Genomic DNA, 24,802 nt, shown 5'->3' with positions numbered 1-24,802 from the left:
ATTAGGCCCAGCCTGACCTCTTATATACTATATTAGGCCCAGCCTGACCTCTTATACACTATATTAGGCCCAGCCTTTGGAACTGTGGTTTTCCTAGACATGGCTACTATATTGTGATCACTACATCCAATGGATCTGGATACTACTTTAGAGCAGATTTCTGCAGCATTAGTAAAGATGTGATCAATACATGTTGATGATGTCATTCCTGTGCTGTTTTGTAACTACCCTGGTAGGTTGATTGATAACCTGCAGGCCCTGGCCACAGTTTGAAGCTTTTTCTTGAGTGGGCAGCTTGATGAAAGCCAGTCAAAGTCGGGCATCGGTACTCAGCCTATGATTCTCTGATGTAGTCATGAACTGTGCTTGTTACTCGGCCATCAGTTCTCAGTCTGTTTCTCTGGTATATGTACATGTTGCTGTATGTGTCTGTTGACCAATCCTCTGTGATTAATCAAGTTTATTTAAAGTCTTACCGGGACAGAGGGTGTGCAGAGTGTCATGGCCGCTCCACAAGGCACTGGTCAGGTGACTCTGGGAGGAGCCAGAGAACAACAGGAAGTACTCCTCACCCTCCTCATCCTCAGTCTGCTCTTCATCACATAGCTGTACTGTTATCACAAGCTTACCCTGCAGAGAAGGAGAGGAGGGGTTAAGGTTACCTTACCCTACAGAGAAGGAGAGGAGGGGTTAAAGGTTACCTTACCCTGCAGAGAAGGAGAGGAGGGGTTAAGGTTACCTTACCCTACAGAGAAGGAGAGAAGGGGTTAAGGTCCTTACCCGGCAGAGAAGGAGAGGAGGGGTTAAGGTTACCTTACCCTGCAGAGAAGGAGAGAGGGGTTAAGGTTACCTTACCCGACAGAGAAGGAGAGGAGGGGTTAAGGTTACCTTACCCTGCAGAGAAGGAGAGGAGGGGTTAAGGTTACCTTACCCTGCAGAGAAGGAGAGGAGGGGTTAAAGGTTACCTTACCCTACAGAGAAGGAGAGGAGGGGTTAAGGTTACCAGAGAAGGAGAGGAGGGGTTACCCTACAGAGAAGGAGAGGAGGGGTTAAGGAGAAGGAGAGGAGAATAAGGTTACCTTACCCTGCAGAGAAGGAGAGGAGGGGTTAAGGTTACCTTACCCTGCAGAGAAGGAGAGGAGGGGGGTTACCTTTACAGAGAAGGAGAAGGGGTTAAGGTTACCTTACCCTGCAGAGAAGGAGAGGAGGGGTTTACCCTACAGAGAAGGAGAGGAGGGGTTAAGGTTACCTTACCCTACAGAGAAGGAGAGGAGGGGTTAAGGTTACCTTACCCTACAGAGAAGGAGAGGAGGGTTAAGGTTACCTTACCCTGCAGAGAAGGAGAGCAGAGGGGAAGCAGAGAGGGAGGGGGTTAAGGTTACCTTACCCTGCAGAGAAGGAGAGGAGGGGAGAAGGCAGAGAAGGAGAGGAGGGGTTAAGGTTACCTTACCCTGCAGAGAAGGAGAGGAGGGGAGAAGAGAAGGAGAGGAGGGGTTAAGGTTACCTTACCCTGCAGAGAAGGAGAGGAGGGGTTAAAGGTTACCTTGCGTAACTGCTTAAAATTGCAGAAATGCCATTGAGATTTTACAGTTGGTGTTTGTACGTTTTCCACAAAACTGTGAGAGCTGTTTAGGTGACAGAAAATGCCCTCCTGAGTGTTGAGATTAGATTTGTCATTTTATTAGGATATTTTTTAGCCTACATTAGAAAAACAGCAAAAACAAAGTAAAAGCACAAAAACAGAAACAAAGATCCTCTTATACATATTATGAGTTAAATCCCCCACCTCCTCCCCACTCCACCCACATATTAATTTCAATACAACATAACCTAAACTCAGCAAAAACATACATGTCCTTTTAATGTCAACTGCGTTTATTTTCAGCAAACTTTTTAAAACGTGTAAATATTTGTACGAATGTAAAAAGATTCAACAAGTGAGACATAAACTGAACTGAAGTTCCACAGACATGTGACTAACAGAAATGGAATAATGTGTCCCTGAACAAAAAGGGGGGGGGGGTCAAAATCAAAAGTAACAGTCAGTATCTGGTGTGGCCACCAGCTGCATTAAGTACTGCAGTGCATCTCTTCCTCATCAACTGCACCAGATTTGCCCGTTCTTGCTGTGAGATGTTGCCCCACTCTTCCACCAAGGCCTGCAAGTTCCCGGACATTTCTGGGGGGAATGGCCCTAGCCCTCACCCTCCGATCTAACAGGTGTCAGATGTGCTCAATGGGATTTAGATCCGGGTTCTTCGCTGGCCATGGCAGAACACTGACATTCCTGTCTTGCAGGAAATCACGCACAGAACGAGCAGTATGGCTGGTGGCATTGTCATGATGGAGGGTCATGTCAGTATGAGCCTGCAGGAAGGGTACTACATGAGTTTGTGCCCATAGGCGACATTGTTGCTGGTGATGTCTGGTGAGGACCTGCCTTACAACAGGCCTACAATCCCTCAGTCCAGCCTCTAGCAGCCTATTGAGGACCTGCCTTACAACAGGCCTACAAGCCCTCAGTCCAGCCTCTAGCAGCCTATTGAGGACCTGCCTTACAACAGGCCTACAAGCCCTCAGTCCAGCCTCTAGCAGCCTATTGAGGACCTGCCTTACAACAGGCCTACAAGCCCTCAGTCCAGCCTCTAGCAGCCTATTGAGGACCTGCCTTTACAACAGGCCTACAAGCCCTCAGTCCAGCCTCTCTCATTATATTGCGCACAGTCTGAGCAATGATGGAGGGATTGTGCTGGTGTATCTCGGACAGTTGTTGCCATCCTGTACCTGTCCTGCAGGTGTGATGTTACACGTGGTCTGCCACTGCGAGGACGATCATCTGTCTGTCCTGTCTCCCTGTCTCCTCTTAGGCATCTCACAGTACAGACATTGCAATTTATTGCCCTGGCCACATCTGCAGTCCTCATGCCTCCTTGCAACATGCCTAAGGCACATTTACACAGATGAGCAGGGACCCAGGGCATATTTCTTTTGGTGTTTTTCAGAGTCAGTAGAAAGGCCTCTTTAGTGTCCTAAGTTTTCATAACTGTGACCTTAATTGCCTACCGTCTGTAAGCTGTGAGTGTCTAAATGACCGTTCTACAGGTGCATGTTCATTAATTGTTTATGGTTCATTGAACAAGCATGGGAAACAGTGTTTAAACAATTTATAATGAAGATCTGTAAAGTTATTTGGATTTTTACGAATTATCTTTGAAAGACAGAGTCCTGAAAACAGGATGTTTATTTTTTTGCTGCCGCCTCATCGGCCGTACGACTGCCCCATTGACCTCCAGCCTGGAGCTCCTCTCCCCGGGTGTTTAACCTCTCTCTTCCCGAGCAAGAGGCTATGGAGAGGTACATCCAGGACTCTCTGGCTGCAGGACTTATCCTCTTCCTCCCTGGTGGAGGCTGGGTTTTTCTTTGAGAAGAAGAAGGACGGGTCATTGAGGCCGTGCAGAGACTTCAGTGGGCGGAATAACATCACTGTTAAGAACAAGTACCCCTTGCCACTCATCAGCTCTGCTTTCTCCCCCCTCCATGGTGCCACGGTTACCAAACTGGACCTCCGGAACCACCTTGTCTGCATAAGAGAGGGGGACGAGTGGAAGACTCTGTTCAACACACCACTGGGTCACTTTGAGTGTTTGGTCTTTTGGTCTTACTAACGGCCCTGCTGTTCTCCAGAACTGAGTCGTTATCGTGCTGAGGGATGTGATTGGACGCTTCGTTTTAGTGTATTTAGATGTCATCCTGATTTCTTTCCAAGGACCCTGAGGCTCACCAGCAACACGTTCGCCAAGGACCCTGAGGCTCACCAGCAACACGTTCGCCAAGGACCCTGAGGCTCACCAGCAACACGTTCGCCAAGGACCCTGAGGCTCCACCAGCAACACGTTCGCCAAGGACCCTGAGGCTCCACCAGCAACACGTTCGCCAAGGACCCTGAGGTTCCACCAGCAACACGTTCGCCAAGGACCCTGAGGCCCCACCAGCAACACGTTCGCCAAGGACCCTGAGGATCCACCGGCAACACGTTCGCAAAGGACCCTGAGGCTCCACCAGCAACACGTTCGCCAAGGACCCTGAGGCTCACCAGCAACACGTTCGCCAAGGACCCTGAGGCTCCACCAGCAACACGTTCGCCAAGGACCCTGAGGCTCCACCAGCAACACGTTCACCAAGGACCCTGAGGCTCCACCAGCAACACGTTCGCCAAGGACCCTGAGGCTCCACCAGCAACACGTTCGCCAAGGACCCTGAGGCTCCACCAGCAACACGTTCGCCAAGGACCCTGAGGCTCCACCAGCAACACGTTCGCCAAGGACCCTGAGGCTCCACCAGCAACACGTTCGCCAAGGACCCTGAGGCTCACCAGCAACACGTTCGCTAAGGACCCTGAGGCTCACCAGCAACACGTTCGCCAAGGACCCTGAGGCTCCACCAGCAACACGTTCGCAAAGGACCCTGAGGCTTCACCAGCAACACGTTCGCCAAGGACCCTGAGGCTCACCAGCAACACGTTCGCCAAGGACCCGGAGGCTCCACCAGCAACACGTTCGCCAAGGACCCTGAGGCTCACCAGCAACACGTTCGCCAAGGACCCTGAGGCTCACCAGCAACACGTTCGCCAAGTTCTTAAACGGCTGTTGGAGGCTTTTTATTAAAGCTGAAAAATGTGAGTTCCGTGCTGCCATAGCGTCCTTCCTGGGTTATATCATTGCACAGGGACAGTGACATATTGAACCCGCCAAGGTCATGGCACACACAACAATATACTACAGCCACCCCAGACCCTATTCACACACTACTAATATACTACAGCCACCCCAGACCCTATTCACACACTACTAATATACTACTAATATACTACAGCCACCCCAGACCCTATTCACACACTACTAATATACTACTAATATACTACAGCCACCCCAGACCCTATTCACACACTACTAATACACTACTAATATACTACAGCCACCCCAGACCCTATTCACACACTACTAATATACTACTAATATACTACAGCCACCCCAGACCCTATTCACACTACTAATATACTACTAATATACTACAGCCACCCCAGACCCTATTCACACACTACTAATATACTACTAATATACTACAGCCACCCCAGACCCTATTCACACTACTAATACACTACAGCCACCCCAGACCCTATTCACACACTACTAATATACTACTAATATACTACAGCCACCCCAGACCCTATTCACACTACTAATATACTACAGCCACCCCAGACCCTATTCACACACTACTAATACACTACTAATATACTACAGCCACCCCAGACCCTATTCACACACTACTAATATACTACAGCCACCCCAGACCCTATTCACACACTACTAATACACTACTAATATACTACAGCCACCCCAGACCCTATTCACACACTACTAATATACTACTAATATACTACAGCCACCCCAGACCCTATTCACACTACTAATGTACTACAGCCACCCCAGACCCTATTCACACTACTAATATACTACTAATATACTACAGCCACCCCAGACCCTATTCACACACTACTAATATACTACTAATATACTACAGCCACCCCAGACCCTATTCACACACTACTAATACACTACTAATATACTACCGCCACCCCAGACCCTATTCACACACTACTAATATACTACAGCCACCCCAGACCCTATTCACACACTACTAATATACTACAGCCACCCCAGACCCTATTCACACACTACTAATACACTACTAATATACTACAGCCACCCCAGACCCTATTCACACACTACTAATACACTACTAATATACTACAGCCACCCCAGACCCTATTCACACACTACTAATATACTACAGCCACCCCAGACCCTATTCACACACTACTAATACACTACTAATATACTACAGCCACCCCAGACCCTATTCACACACTACTAATATACTACAGCCACCCCAGACCCTATTCACACACTACTAATACACTACTAATATACTACAGCCACCCCAGACCCTATTCACACACTACTAATACACTACTAATATACTACAGCCACCCCAGACCCTATTCACACACTACTAATATACTACAGCCACCCCAGACCCTATTCACACACTACTAATATACTACTAATATACTACAGCCACCCCAGACCCTATTCACACACTACTAATACACTACTAATATGCTACAGCCACCCCAGACCCTATTCACACACTACTAATATACTACAGCCACCCCAGACCCTATTCACACACTACTAATATACTACAGCCACCCCAGACCCTATTCACACACTACTAATATACTACTAATATACTACAGCCACCCCAGACCCTATTCACACACTACTAATACACTACAGCCACCCCAGACCCTATTCACACACTACTAATATACTACAGCCACCCCAGACCCTATTCACACACTACTAATATACTACAGCCACCCCAGACCCTATTCACACACTACTAATATACTACAGCCACCCCAGACCCTATTCACACACTACTAATATACTACAGCCACCCCAGACCCTATTCACACACTACTAATATACTACTAATATACTACAGCCACCCCAGACCCTATTCACACACTACTAATATACTACTAATACACTACAGCCACCCCAGACCCTATTCACACACTACTAATATACTACAGCCACCCCAGACCCTATTCACACACTACTAATATACTACTAATATACTACTAATATACTACTAATATACTACAGCCACCCCAGACCCTATTCACACACTACTAATATACTACAGCCACCCCAGACCCTATTCACACACTACTAATATACTACAGCCACCCCAGACCCTATTCACACTACTAATATACTACTAATATACTACAGCCACCCCAGACCCTATTCACACACTACTAATATACTACTAATATACTACAGCCACCCCAGACCCTATTCACACACTACTAATATACTACAGCCACCCCAGACCCTATTCACACACTACTAATACACTACAGCCACCCCAGACCCTATTCACACACTACTAATATACTACAGCCACCCCAGACCCTATTCACACACTACTAATATACTACTAATATACTACAGCCACCCCAGACCCTATTCACACTACTAATATACTACTAATATACTACAGCCACCCCAGACCCTATTCACACACTACTAATATACTACTAATATACTACAGCCACCCCAGACCCTATTCACACACTACTAATATACTACAGCCACCCCAGACCCTATTCACACACTACTAATATACTACAGCCACCCCAGACCCTATTCACACACTACTAATACACTACTAATATACTACAGCCACCCCAGACCCTATTCACACTACTAATATACTACTAATATACTACAGCCACCCCAGACCCTATTCACACTACTAATATACTACTAATATACTACAGCCACCCCAGACCCTATTCACACTACTAATATACTACTAATATACTACAGCCACCCCAGACCCTATTCACACTACTAATATACTACTAATATACTACAGCCACCCCAGACCCTATTCACACACTACTAATACACTACTAATATACTACAGCCACCCCAGACCCTATTCACACACTACTAATACACTACTAATATACTACAGCCACCCCAGACCCTATTCACACACTACTAATATACTACTAATATACTACATCCACCCCAGACCCTATTCACACACTACTAATACACTACTAATATACTACAGCCACCCCAGACCCTATTCACACTACTAATATACTACTAATATACTACAGCCACCCCAGACCCTATTCACACACTACTAATATACTACTAATATACTACAGCCACCCCAGACCCTATTCACACACTACTAATATACTACTAATATACTACAGCCACCCCAGACCCTATTCACACACTACTAATACACTACTAATATACTACAGCCACCCCAGACCCTATTCACACACTACTAATATACTACTAATATACTACAGCCACCCCAGACCCTATTCACACTACTAATATACTACTAATATACTACAGCCACCCCAGACCCTATTCACACACTACTAATACACTACTAATATACTACAGCCACCCCAGACCCTATTCACACACTACTAATATACTACTAATATACTACAGCCACCCCAGACCCTATTCACACTACTAATACACTACAGCCACCCCAGACCCTATTCACACACTACTAATATACTACTAATATACTACAGCCACCCCAGACCCTATTCACACACTACTAATATACTACTAATATACTACAGCCACCCCAGACCCTATTCACACACTACTAATATACTACTAATATACTACAGCCACCCCAGACCCTATTCACACACTACTAATATACTACAGCCACCCCAGACCCTATTCACACACTACTAATACACTACTAATATACTACAGCCACCCCAGACCCTATTCACACACTACTAATACACTACTAATATACTACAGCCACCCCAGACCCTATTCACACACTACTAATATACTACAGCCACCCCAGACCCTATTCACACACTACTAATACACTACAGCCACCCCAGACCCTATTCACACACTACTAATATACTACAGCCACCCCAGACCCTATTCACACACTACTAATATACTACAGCCACCCCAGATCCTATTCACACACTACTAATATACTACTAATATACTACAGCCACCCCAGACCCTATTCACACACTACTAATACACTACTAATATACTACAGCCACCCCAGACCCTATTCACACACTACTAATACACTACAGCCACCCCAGACCCTATTCACACACTACTAATACACTACTAATATACTACAGCCACCCCAGACCCTATTCACACTACTAATATACTACTAATATACTACAGCCACCCCAGACCCTATTCACACACTACTAATATACTACTAATATACTACAGCCACCCCAGACCCTATTCACACACTACTAATATACTACAGCCACCCCAGACCCTATTCACACACTACTAATACACTACAGCCACCCCAGACCCTATTCACACACTACTAATATACTACAGCCACCCCAGACCCTATTCACACACTACTAATATACTACTAATATACTACAGCCACCCCAGACCCTATTCACACTACTAATATACTACTAATATACTACAGCCACCCCAGACCCTATTCACACACTACTAATATACTACTAATATACTACAGCCACCCCAGACCCTATTCACACACTACTAATATACTACAGCCACCCCAGACCCTATTCACACACTACTAATATACTACAGCCACCCCAGACCCTATTCACACACTACTAATACACTACTAATATACTACAGCCACCCCAGACCCTATTCACACTACTAATATACTACTAATATACTACAGCCACCCCAGACCCTATTCACACTACTAATATACTACTAATATACTACAGCCACCCCAGACCCTATTCACACTACTAATATACTACTAATATACTACAGCCACCCCAGACCCTATTCACACTACTAATATACTACTAATATACTACAGCCACCCCAGACCCTATTCACACACTACTAATACACTACTAATATACTACAGCCACCCCAGACCCTATTCACACACTACTAATACACTACTAATATACTACAGCCACCCCAGACCCTATTCACACACTACTAATATACTACAGCCACCCCAGACCCTATTCACACACTACTAATATACTACTAATATACTACATCCACCCCAGACCCTATTCACACACTACTAATACACTACTAATATACTACAGCCACCCCAGACCCTATTCACACTACTAATATACTACTAATATACTACAGCCACCCCAGACCCTATTCACACACTACTAATATACTACTAATATACTACAGCCACCCCAGACCCTATTCACACTACTAATATACTACTAATATACTACAGCCACCCCAGACCCTATTCACACACTACTAATATACTACTAATATACTACAGCCACCCCAGACCCTATTCACACACTACTAATACACTACTAATATACTACAGCCACCCCAGACCCTATTCACACACTACTAATATACTACAGCCACCCCAGACCCTATTCACACTACTAATATACTACTAATATACTACAGCCACCCCAGACCCTATTCACACACTACTAATACACTACTAATATACTACAGCCACCCCAGACCCTATTCACACACTACTAATATACTACTAATATACTACAGCCACCCCAGACCCTATTCACACACTACTAATACACTACAGCCACCCCAGACCCTATTCACACACTACTAATATACTACTAATATACTACAGCCACCCCAGACCCTATTCACACACTACTAATATACTACTAATATACTACAGCCACCCCAGACCCTATTCACACACTACTAATATACTACTAATATACTACAGCCACCCCAGACCCTATTCACACACTACTAATATACTACAGCCACCCCAGACCCTATTCACACACTACTAATACACTACTAATATACTACAGCCACCCCAGACCCTATTCACACACTACTAATACACTACTAATATACTACAGCCACCCCAGACCCTATTCACACACTACTAATATACTACAGCCACCCCAGACCCTATTCACACACTACTAATACACTACAGCCACCCCAGACCCTATTCACACACTACTAATATACTACAGCCACCCCAGACCCTATTCACACACTACTAATATACTACAGCCACCCCAGATCCTATTCACACACTACTAATATACTACTAATATACTACAGCCACCCCAGACCCTATTCACACACTACTAATACACTACTAATATACTACAGCCACCCCAGACCCTATTCACACACTACTAATACACTACAGCCACCCCAGACCCTATTCACACACTACTAATACACTACTAATATACTACAGCCACCCCAGACCCTATTCACACACTACTAATATACTACTAATATACTACAGCCACCCCAGACCCTATTCACACACTACTAATATACTACTAATATACTACAGCCACCCCAGACCCTATTCACACACTACTAATATACTACTAATATACTGCAGCCACCCCAGACCCTATTCACACACTACTAATATACTACTAATACACTACAGCCACCCCAGACCCTATTCACACACTACTAATATACTACTAATACACTACAGCCACCCCAGACCCTATTCACACACTACTAATACACTACTAATATACTACAGCCACCCCAGACCCTATTCACACACTACTAATATACTACAGCCACCCCAGACCCTATTCACACACTACTAATACACTACTAATATACTACAGCCACCCCAGACCCTATTCACACACTACTAATATACTACTAATACACTACAGCCACCCCAGACTCTATTCACACACTACTAATACACTACTAATATACTACAGCCACCCCAGACCCTATTCACACACTACTAATATACTACAGCCACCCCAGACCCTATTCACACACTACTAATATACTACTAATACACTACAGCCACCCCAGACCCTATTCACACACTACTAATACACTACTAATATACTACAGCCACCCCAGACCCTATTCACACACTACTAATACACTACTAATATACTACAGCCACCCCAGACCCTATTCACACACTACTAATACACTACTAATATACTACAGCCACCCCAGACCCTATTCACACACTACTAATATACTACTAATATACTACAGCCACCCCAGACCCTATTCACACACTACTAATACACTACTAATATACTACAGCCACCCCAGACCCTATTCACACACTACTAATACACTACTAATATACTACAGCCACCCCAGACCCTATTCACACACTACTAATATACTACAGCCACCCCAGACCCTATTCACACACTACTAATATACTACTAATATACTACAGCCACCCCAGACCCTATTCACACACTACTAATATACTACAGCCACCCCAGACCCTATTCACACACTACTAATATACTACAGCCACCCCAGACCCTATTCACACACTACTAATACACTACTAATATACTACAGCCACCCCAGACCCTATTCACACTACTAATACACTACTAATATACTACAGCCACCCCAGACCCTATTCACACACTACTAATACACTACTAATATACTACAGCCACCCCAGACCCTATTCACACACTACTAATACACTACAGCCACCCCAGACCCTATTCACACACTACTAATACACTACTAATATACTACAGCCACCCCAGACCCTATTCACACACTACTAATATACTACAGCCACCCCAGACCCTATTCACACACTACTAATACACTACTAATATACTACAGCCACCCCAGACCCTATTCACACACTACTAATACACTACTAATATACTACAGCCACCCCAGACCCTATTCACACACTACTAATATACTACAGCCACCCCAGACCCTATTCACACTACTAATATACTACTAATACACTACAGCCACCCCAGACCCTATTCACACACTACTAATATACTACTAATACACTACAGCCACCCCAGACCCTATTCACACACTACTAATACACTACTAATATACTACAGCCACCCCAGACCCTATTCACACACTACTAATATACTACAGCCACCCCAGACCCTATTCACACACTACTAATATACTACAGCCACCCCAGACCCTATTCACACACTACTAATATACTACTAATATACTACAGCCACCCCAGACCCTATTCACACACTACTAATATACTACTAATACACTACAGCCACCCCAGACCCTATTCACACACTACTAATATACTACAGCCACCCCAGACCCTATTCACACACTACTAATATACTACTAATATACTACAGCCACCCCAGACCCTATTCACACACTACTAATATACTACTAATATACTACAGCCACCCCAGACCCTATTCACACACTACTAATACACTACTAATATACTACAGCCACCCCAGACCCTATTCACACACTACTAATATACTACTAATATACTACAGCCACCCCAGACCCTATTCACACACTACTAATACACTACTAATATACTACAGCCACCCCAGACCCTATTCACACTACTAATATACTACTAATATACTACAGCCACCCCAGACCCTATTCACACACTACTAATACACTACAGCCACCCCAGACCCTATTCACACACTACTAATACACTACTAATACACTACAGCCACCCCAGACCCTATTCACACACTACTAATATACTACTAATATACTACAGCCACCCCAGACCCTATTCACACACTACTAATATACTACAGCCACCCCAGACCCTATTCACACACTACTAATACACTACTAATATACTACAGCCACCCGAGACCCTATTCACACACTACTAATATACTACTAATATACTACAGCCACCCCAGACCCTATTCACACACTACTAATACACTACTAATATACTACAGCCACCCCAGACCCTATTCACACACTACTAATATACTACTAATATACTACAGCCACCCCAGACCCTATTCACACACTACTAATACACTACTAATATACTACAGCCACCCCAGACCCTATTCACACACTACTAATATACTACAGCCACCCCAGACCCTATTCACACACTACTAATATACTACTAATATACTACAGCCACCCCAGACCCTATTCACACACTACTAATATACTACTAATATACTACAGCCACCCCAGACCCTATTCACACACTACTAATATACTACAGCCACCCCAGACCCTATTCACACACTACTAATATACTACTAATATACTACAGCCACCCCAGACCCTATTCACACACTACTAATATACTACTAATATACTACAGCCACCCCAGACCCTATTCACACACTACTAATATACTACTAATATACTACAGCCACCCCAGACCCTATTCACACACTACTAATATACTACTAATATACTACAGCCACCCCAGACCCTATTCACACACTACTAATATACTACTAATATACTACAGCCACCCCAGACCCTATTCACACTACTAATATACTACAGCCACCCCAGACCCTATTCACACACTACTAATATACTACTAATATACTACAGCCACCCCAGACCCTATTCACACACTACTAATATACTACTAATATACTACAGCCACCCCAGACCCTATTCACACACTACTAATATACTACTAATATACTACAGCCACCCCAGACCCTATTCACACTACTAATATACTACAGCCACCCCAGACCCTATTCACACACTACTAATATACTACTAATATACTACAGCCACCCCAGACCCTATTCACACTACTAATATACTACTAATATACTACAGCCACCCCAGACCCTATTCACACACTACTAATACACTACTAATATACTACAGCCACCCCAGACCCTATTCACACACTACTAAATACTACTACTACTAACCCTATTACTACAGCCACCCCAGACCCTATTCACACTACTAATATACTACTAATATACTACAGCCACCCCAGACCCTATTCACACTACTAATATACTACTAATATACTACAGCCACCCCAGACCCTATTCACACACTACTAATATACTACTAATATACTACAGCCACCCCAGACCCTATTCACACTACTAATACTACTAATATACTACAGCCACCCCAGACCCTATTCACACACTACTAATATACTACTAATATACTACAGCCACCCCAGACCCTATTCACACACTACTAATATACTACTAATATACTACAGCCACCCCAGACCCTATTCACACACTACTAATACACTACTAATATACTACAGCCACCCCAGACCCTATTCACACACTACTAATATACTACTAATATACTACAGCCACCCCAGACCCTATTCACACACTACTAATATACTACTAATATACTACAGCCACCCCAGACCCTATTCACACACTACTAATATACTACTAATATACTACAGCCACCCCAGACCCTATTCACACACTACTAATATACTACAGCCACCCCAGACCCTATTCACACACTACTAATATACTACTAATATACTACAGCCACCCCAGACCCTATTCACACTACTAATATACTACTAATATACTACAGCCACCCCAGACCCTATTCACACTACTAATATACTACTAATATACTACAGCCACCCCAGACCCTATTCACACACTACTAATATACTACTAATATACTACAGCCACCCCAGACCCTATTCACACACTACTAATACTACTAATATACTACAGCCACCCCAGACCCTATTCACACACTACTAATATACTACTAATATACTACAGCCACCCCAGACCCTATTCACACACTACTAATATACTACTAATATACTACAGCCACCCCAGACCCTATTCACTACTACTAATATACTACAGCCACCCCAGACCCTATTCACACACTACTAATACACTACTATAATATACTACAGCCACCCCAGACCCTATTCACACTACTAATATACTACTAATATACTACAGCCACCCCAGACCCTATTCACACACTACTAATATACTACTAATATACTACAGCCACCCCAGACCCTATTCACACACTACTAATATACTACTAATATACTACAGCCACCCCAGACCCTATTCACTACTAATATACTACTAGATATACTACAGCCACCCCAGACCCTATTCACACTACTAATACACTACTAATATACTACAGCCACCCCAGACCCTATTCACACACTACTAATATACTACTAATATACTACAGCCACCCCAGACCCTATTCACTACTAATATACTACTAATATACTACAGCCACCCCAGACCCTATTCACACTACTAATATACTACTAATATACTACCAGCCACCCCAGACCCTATTCACACACTACTAATACACTACTAATATACTACAGCCACCCCAGACCCTATTCACACACTACTAATACTACTACTAATATACCAGCCACCCCAGACCCTATTCACTACTAATATACTACTAATATACTACAGCCACCCCAGACCCTATTCACACTACTAATATACTACTAATATACTACAGCCACCCCAGACCCTATTCACACTACTACCTGGTATACTACAGCCAGACCCTATTCACACACTACTAATATACTACTAATATACATGACAGCCACCCCAGACCCTATTCACACTACTAATATACTACTAATATACTACAGCCACCCCAGACCCTATTCACCTGTCTATACTACTAATATACTACAGCCACCCCAGACCCTATTCACCACTACTGGTATCACTGACCAGACCCTATCACTGTCTACTAATATACTACAGCCACCCCAGACCCTATTCACACACTACTAATATACTACCTATACTACAGCCACCCCAGACCCTATTCACACACTACTAATATACTACTAATATACCAGAGCCCAGACCCTATTCACACACTACTAATATACTACTAATATACTACAGCCACCCCAGACCCTATTCACACACTACTAATATACTACAGCCACCCCAGACCCTATTCACACACTACTAATACACTACTACCTAATATACTACAGCCACCCCAGACCCTATTATCACACTGTCTAATATACTACTAATATACCAGCCACCCCAGACCCTATTCACACACTACTAATATACTACTAATATACTACAGCCACCCCAGACCCTATTCACACTACTAATATACTACTAATATACTACAGCCACCCCAGACCCTATTCACCACTACTAATATACTACTAATATACACAGCCACCCCAGACCCTATTCCACACACTAATACACTACTAATATACTGACCAGCCAGCCCAGACCCTATTCACACTACTAATATACTACTAATATACTACAGACCCCAGACCCTATTCACACACTACTAATATACTACTAATATACTACAGCCACCCCAGACCCTATTCACACACTACTAATATACTACTAATATACCAGAGCCCAGACCCTATTCACACTACTAATATACTACTAATATACTACAGCCACCCCAGACCCTATTCACCACTACCTAATATCTACATGACCAGACCCCAGACCCTATTCACCACACTACTAATATACACAGCCACCCCAGACCCTATTCACCACTACTATATACTACTATATACATGACCCCAGAGCCCAGGTATTCACCTGTCTACACCTGGTATCACATGACCAGAGCCCATTATCACACTACTAATACACTACTAATATACCAGCCACCCCAGACCCTATTCACACTACTAATATCACAGACCAGCCCAGACCCTATTCACCTGTCTACCTGGTATACACAGACCCCAGACCCTATTCACACACTACTAATATACTACTAATATACTACAGCCACCCCAGACCCTATTCACACACTTCATGGCATCAAGCACCAGTCGTAATACTTACATATAACGGAGCTTGATGTGGATTCAGTTTCATGACCCTGGAAAGAATGAAAGTAGAATCAGTAGATCATACAGAAAACAGTTGGATTCATCCTACCTTAAGGACCCCAGGTATCACCTGTCTACCTGGTATCACATGACCAGAGCCCATGTATCACCTGTCTACCTGGTATCACATGACCAGAGCCCAGGTATCACCTGTCTACCTGGTATCATATGACCAGAGCCCAGGTATCACCTGTCTACCTGGTATCACATGACCAGTTCCCAGGTATCACCTGTCTACCTGGTATCATATGACCAGAGCCCAGGTATCACCTGTCTACCTGGTATCACATGACCAGAGTCCAGGTATCACCTGTCTACCTGGTATCACATGACCAGAGCCCAGGTATCACCTGTCTACCTGGTATCACATGACCAGAGCCCAGGTATCACCTGTCTACCTGGTATCACATGACCAGAGCCCAGGTATCACCTGTCTACCTGGTATCACATGACCAGAGCCTAGGTATCACCTGTCTACCTGGTATCACATGACCAGAGCCCAGGTATCACCTATCTACCTGGTATCACATGACCAGAGCCTAGGTATCATCTGTCTACCTGGTATCACATGACCAGAGCCCAGGTATCACCTGTCTACCTGGTATCACATGACCAGAGCCCAGGTATCACCTGTCTACCTGGTATCACATGACCAGAGCCCAGGTATCACCTGTCTACCTGGTATCACATGACCAGAGCCCAGGTATCACCTGTCTACCTGGTATCACATGACCAGAGCCCAGGTATCACCTGTCTACCTGGTATCACATGACCAGAGCCCAAGTATCACCTGACTACCTGGTATCACATGACCAGAGCCCAGGTATCACCTGTCTACCTGGTATCACATGACCAGAGCCCAGGTATCACCTGTCTACCTGGTATCACATGACCAGAGCCCAGGTATCACCTGTCTACCTGGTATCACATGACCAGAGCCCAGGTATCACCTGTCTACCTGGTATCACATGACCAGAGCCCAGGTATCACCTGTCTACCTGGTATCACATGACCAGAGCCCAGGTATCACCTGTCTACCTGGTATCACATGACCAGAGCCCAGGTATCACCTGTCTACCTGGTATCACATGACCAGAGCCCAGGTATCACCTGTCTACCTGGTATCACATGACCAGAGCCCAGGTATCACCTGTCTACCTGGTATCACATGACCAGAGCCCAGGTATCACCTGTCTACCTGGTATCACATGACCAGAGCCCAGGTATCACCTGTCTACCTGGTATCACATGACCAGAGCCCAGGTATCACCTGTCTACCTGGTATCACATGACCAGAGCCCAGGTATCACCTGTCTACCTGGTATCACATGACCAGAGCCCAGGTATCACCTGTCTACCTGGTATCACATGACCAGAGCCCAGGTATCACCTGTCTACCTGGTATCACATGACCAGAGCCCAGGTATCACCTGTCTACCTGGTATCACATGACCAGAGCCCAGGTATCACCTGTCTACCTGGTATCACATGACCAGAGCCCAGGTATCACCTGTCTACCTGGTATCACATGACCAGAGCCCAGGTATCACCTGTCTACCTGGTATCACATGACCAGAGCCTTACACCCCTGTTAAAGTTGGGATCATTCTACCTTAAGGAACCCAGGTATCACCTGTCTACCTGGTATCACATGTTAGTGTTCTGTGTGTCTGTTGTCAGACGATACCATCCTATGTTCTGTGTGTCTGTTCAGGAGAGATTTTATAAAAACACGGACTGCTTATGACGTCAACTAATACAGAGCATCAGGACATCAAGACAGCATAGGTTATTACTTATGAGGCCAGCTGATACAGAGCATCAAGACATCAAGACAGCATAGGTTATTACTTATGAGGCCAGCTGATACAGAGCATCAAGACAGCATAGGTTATTACTTATGAGGCCAGCTGATACAGAGCATCAGGACAGCATAGGTTATTACTTATGAGGCCAGCTGATAAAGAGCATCAGGACATGAAGACAGCATAGGTTATTACTTATGATGCCAGCTGATACAGAACATCAGGGCAACAAGACAGCATAGGTTATTACTTATGATGCCAGCTGATACAGAGCATCAAGACATCAAGACAGCATAGGTTATTACTTATGAGGCCAGCTGATACAGAGCATCAGGACATCAAGACAGCCTAGGTTATTACTTATGAGGCCAGCTGATACAGATCATCAGGGCAACAAGACAGCATAGGTTATTACTTATGAGGCCAGCTGATACAGAGCATCAGGACATCAAGACAGCATAGGTTATTTCTTATGAGGCCAGCTGATACAGAGCATCAGGACAGCATAGGTTATTACTTATGAGGCCAGCTGATACAGAGCATCAAGACAGCATAGGTTATTACTTATGAAGCCAGCTGATACAGAGCATCAAGACAGCATAGGTTATTACTTATGATGCCAGCTGATACAGAACATCAGGGCAACAAGACAGCATAGGTTATTACTTATGAGGCCAGCTGATACAGAGCATCAGGACAGCATAGGTTATTACTTATGAGGCCAGCTGATACAGAGCATCAGGACATCAAGCCAGCATAGGTTATTACTTATGATGCCAGCTGATACAGAACATCAGGGCAACAAGACAGCATAGGTTATTACTTATGATGCCAGCTGATACAGAGCATCAAGATATCAAGACAGCATAGGTTATTACTTATGAGGCCAGCTGATACAGAGCATCAGGACATCAAGACAGCCTAGGTTATTACTTATGAGGCCAGCTGATACAGAGCATCAGGACAGCATAGGTTATTACTTATGAGGCCAGCTGATACAGAGCATCAGGACATCAAGACAGCATAGGTTATTACTTATGAGGCCAGCTGATACAGAGCATCAAGACAGCATAGGTTATTACTTATGAGATCAGCTGATACAGAGCATCAAGACAGCATAGGTTATTACTTATGAGGCCAGCTGATACAGAGCATCAAGACAGCATAGGTTATTACTTATGAAGCCAGCTGATACAGAGCATCAAGACAGCATAGGTTATTACTTATGAGGCCAGCTGATACAGAGCATCAGGACATCAAGACAGCATAGGTTATTACTTATGAGGCCAGCTGATACAGAGCATCAGGACAGCATAGGTTATTACTTATGAGGCCAGCTGATACAGAGCATCAGGACATCAAGACAGCATAGGTTATTACTTATGAGGCCAGCTGATACAGAGCATCAGGACATCAAGACAGCATAGGTTATTACTTATGAGGCCAGCTGATACAGAGCATCAAGACAGCATAGGTTATTACTTATGAGGCCAGCTGATACAGAGCTTCAAGACAGCATAGGTTATTACTTATGATGCCAGCTGATACAGAACATCAGGACAGCAAGACAGCATAGGTTATTACTTATGAGGCCAGCTGATACAGAGCATCAAGACAGCATAGGTTATTACTTATGGGACCAGCTGATACAGAGCATCAAGACAGCATAGGTTATTACTTATGAGGCCAGCTGATACAGACCATCAAGACAGCATAGGTTATTACTTATGAGGCCAGCTGATACAGAGCATCAAGACAGCATAGGTTATTACTTATGAGGTCAGCGCTCTGTAACAAACAAGACTGACCACAAATGATTAATTAAAGTAAATAGGATGAGATACAGTACATATGAGTTATGACAGGCTCATGAGGACTAATCATATGATATGACATGATCTCTTTATTGTCCTCAAGGGGGAAAGTAGTACAGTGAAGGGTAGACACAGGGACAGTGAAGGGTGGACACAGGGACAGTGAAGGGTGGACACAGGAACAGTGAAGGGTAGACACAGGGACAGTGAAGGGTGGACACAGGAACAGTGAATGGTGGACACAGGAACAGTGAAGGGTGGACACAGGAACAGTGAAGGGTGGACACAGGAACAGTGAAGGGTGGACACAGGAACAGTGAAGGGTGGACACAGGGACAGTGAAGGGTGGACACAGGAACAGTGAAGGGTGGACACAGGAACAGTGAAGGGTGGACACAGGAACAGTGAAGGGTGGACACAGGAACAGTGAAGGGTGGACACAGGAACAGTGAAGGGTGGACACAGGGACAGTGAAGGGTGGACACAGGAACAGTGAAGGGTGGACACAGGGACAGTGAAGGGTGGACACAGGAACAGTGAAGGGTGGACACAGGAACAGTGAAGGGTGGACACAGGGACAGTGAAAGGTGGACACAGGAACAGTGAAGGGTGGACACAGGGACAGTGAAGGGTGGACACAGTGACAGTGAAGGGTGGACACAGGAACAGTGAAGGGTGGACACAGGAACAGTGAAGGGTGGAAACAGGAACAGTGAAGGGTGGACACAGGAACAGTGAAGGGTGGACACAGGAACAGTGAAGGGTGGACACAGGAACAGTGAAGGGTGGACACACAGCTGGTTAACAGGGACAGTGAAGGGTGGACACACAGCTGGTTAACAGGGACAGTGAAGGGTGGACACACAGCTGGTTAACAGGGACAGTGAAGGGTGGACACACAGCTGGTTAACAGGGACAGTGAAGGGTGGACACACAGCTGGTTAACAGGGACAGTGAAGGGTGGACACAGGAACAGTGAAGGGTGGACACAGGAACAGTGAAGGGTGGACACAGGAACAGTGAAGGGTGGACACACAGCTGGTTAACAGGGACAGTGAAGGGTGGACACAGGAACAGTGAAGGGTGGACACAGGAACAGTGAAGGGTGGACACACAGCTGGTTAACAGGGACAGTGAAGGGTGGACACACAGCTGGTTAACAGGAACAGGAAAAACCAGCTTTCATATTAACAAAACAATCTGGATAAGAGCCTGTAACATTTTTTTAAATGTAAAGCAGAAGTGTAATCGATTGGCTGTGCCCATAGCAATGTTATAAAATGAGTTTGGATGAATCAATAGAGAAAGCTTACCCCCAAGCTATTCCAGAGAACGATGAACAGATATCCTTTACTGGACCCACATTAGACGCAGCAGGTGTGTTGATAATGAGGGTGATGTGTATTTCCTAGTGTTAGACCACCTGTTAGTCAGGACTCTCTCCCAGGGCTCATGGCTCATTACTGCCAGATAAATATATCTTTGTGCTGCTAGCGGGCGGAGACGGTGGGGGGGGGGATAAAGGCGGATTAAACCTGTGATGTCACAGGTGGAGGGAGGAGCAGAGGAGATGAGCAAACTACAGGTCAAGTGTCTCTGTTCATACAGGGAACTGCTACAGAGCTGCTCCACCTATCCTCCGTCACTGTCTATGTAACAACATGTAAGGGAATACATTTACATTTAACATTTACATTTAAGTCCTTACTGCATTCACCTTATATCCAGTGGAACAGTAGTGCATCTAAATCTTTTCAGGGGGAGGGGGGGTGAGAGGGATTACTTTATCCTATCCTAGGTATTCCTTAAAGAGGTGGGGAATACCCCCCTGTATTGGACAAAAAATGAATGGGAGGTCATTGGCATCGGACAAACCATATACACATTGTCCAATACCACCCAATTCGGCGTTGATTCATGCAAAGTGTATTGCAAATGCCATATGGCTATTGCCAGTTGTAACACTTTAAAAATCCAACAGGTGGCGAATCCGCTCCACCGTGGTTTTTCATATTGGATATGTAACCCAAGTCAACGTCCAAAAGCAACATTTTGAAAAAATGATTTTTTTGTCAAAAACTTATCACCCTTTAAAAAAGTGCTTTCTGGACCGTTTTTCGAAATTTTTTCGATTTTTTTTGTCAATTACACATGTGTAAGAACTGTATGAATATACTTTTGTCCAATTATATTATCATATTTTTTTTTTTTTTTACATGCGCATAAGTAATATGTTTTGTCCATTTACAATATGATTTCATAGGAAGTCAAAAGTCAAAAATGTCAAAATTTTGTAAAAAACTTCACACACTTAAAAAAGTGCTTTCTGGACCGTTTTTCGAAATTCTTTCAAATTTTGTGTCAATTACACACATATAAGAACTGTATCAACATACTTTAGTTGTATTTTATTATCATAATAATTTTTATTTTTTTTACTTGTGCATAAGGAATATGATTTGTCCATTTACAATATGATTTCATAGGAAGACAAAAGTCAAAGTCAAAAGTCACTTTTTTTGGGGCCAAATGCCATAAGAAATTTGACATGCTCAAAAATCCTGCAGAAATGCAAAATTGACTGGCCTGATGAACACAGGATGGCCGAGCAGTGATAGTTGTACCTTTCCATCACTCGTTGTGTTGATTTCATCATGTCCATTTGGTGATGTTTTTTCACTATAGAATCATATTGCAAATGCACGTGCATTGTTGTGCAACTGGTAACCCAAAAATAAAAAATATGGTTGTAAATGCATTTACCGGGACTCCTATTGTTCATGCCCGCTATGGGAGTACCCTACTACGGCCCTCTATCTATGGGGGCCGTCCTGAGTGCTTTATGGACTGTTTAAAATATTCTGATGGATACGCATTGTTGTGCAACTGGTGATTGAAAATAGGCACCTGGTAACCCAAAAATAAAAATATGGTTGTAAATGCATTTACCGATCATTCTGATATTAATGTCCGCTATGGGAACACAGGATGGCCGGGCAGTGATAGTTGTTCCTTTCCATCACTCGTTGTGTTGATTTCATCATGTCCATTTGGTGATGTTTTTTCACTATACAATCATATTGCAAGTGCACGTGCATTTGCAATATGGTTCAATGGGCATTTACCATATGAAATTTGACATGCTCAAAAAATCCTGCAGAAATGCAAAATTGACTGGCCTGATGAACACAGGATGGCCTGGCAGTGATAGTGCTCCTTTCCAACGCTCGTTGTGTTGACTTCATCATGTCCATTTTGTGATGTTTTTTCACTGTTGAATCATATTGCAAGTGCACGTGCATTTGCAATATGGTTCAATGGGCATTTACCATATGAAATTTGACATGCTCAAAAATGCAAAATCGACTGGCCTGATGAACACAGGATGGCCGAGCAGTGATAGTTGTACCTTTCCATCACTCGTTGTGTTGATTCCATCATGTCCATTTGTTTATGTTTTCTCACTTTTGCAAAGTCACTGTGCATTTGCAATATGGTTCAATGGGCAGGTACCATCACGAATTTGTCATGCTATAAAAATCCTGCAGGAATGTGAAATTGACTGGCCCGATGAACTCGGGATGGCTGGGCAGTGATTCTGGTTCATCTCAATGGCTCGTTAGGGTTGATTTCAGAATGTCACTTTGGTGATGGTACCTCACTGTTTAAACATATTGCAACTGGACAAGAGTCACCAGCAAGTCACCGTCCATCAGTCAATTAGATATCATTCTGACACCAAACTGATACAAACTGACACCAAACCCACTTTTTCCAACTCGTTTAGTAGCCAACTATCACATACTTCAGAGCTGGCCCAAAATTCACAATGCCTTCGGTTCAAACCAT

At 44.1% G+C, this 24,802-nt stretch overlaps 1 protein-coding gene across 1 annotated transcript in view; it reads right to left on the bottom strand.

The window, feature by feature from the left end:
- LOC135565166 (protein SON-like) overlaps positions 1–22,400 on the bottom strand; it is a 157,086-nt gene extending 134,686 nt beyond the window's left edge. Inside the window, exons 1-3 of the mRNA XM_065011229.1 lie at positions 22,267–22,400; positions 17,288–17,324; positions 477–630 (exon numbers count right to left, since the gene is read on the bottom strand). Coding sequence (XP_064867301.1) covers positions 477–630; positions 17,288–17,320 — 187 coding nt within the window. The 5' untranslated portion in view covers positions 17,321–17,324; positions 22,267–22,400. The remainder of the gene's footprint in view (positions 1–476; positions 631–17,287; positions 17,325–22,266) is intronic.
- Positions 22,401–24,802: the final 2,402 nt, after the last annotated feature.

Source organism: Oncorhynchus nerka, linkage group LG27 (assembly GCF_034236695.1).
Source record: "Oncorhynchus nerka isolate Pitt River linkage group LG27, Oner_Uvic_2.0, whole genome shotgun sequence".
NCBI lineage: Eukaryota > Metazoa > Chordata > Actinopteri > Salmoniformes > Salmonidae > Oncorhynchus > Oncorhynchus nerka.
Note: the sequence above shows the minus strand (reverse complement) of the source record. Positions and strands in the feature narration are given on the sequence as shown.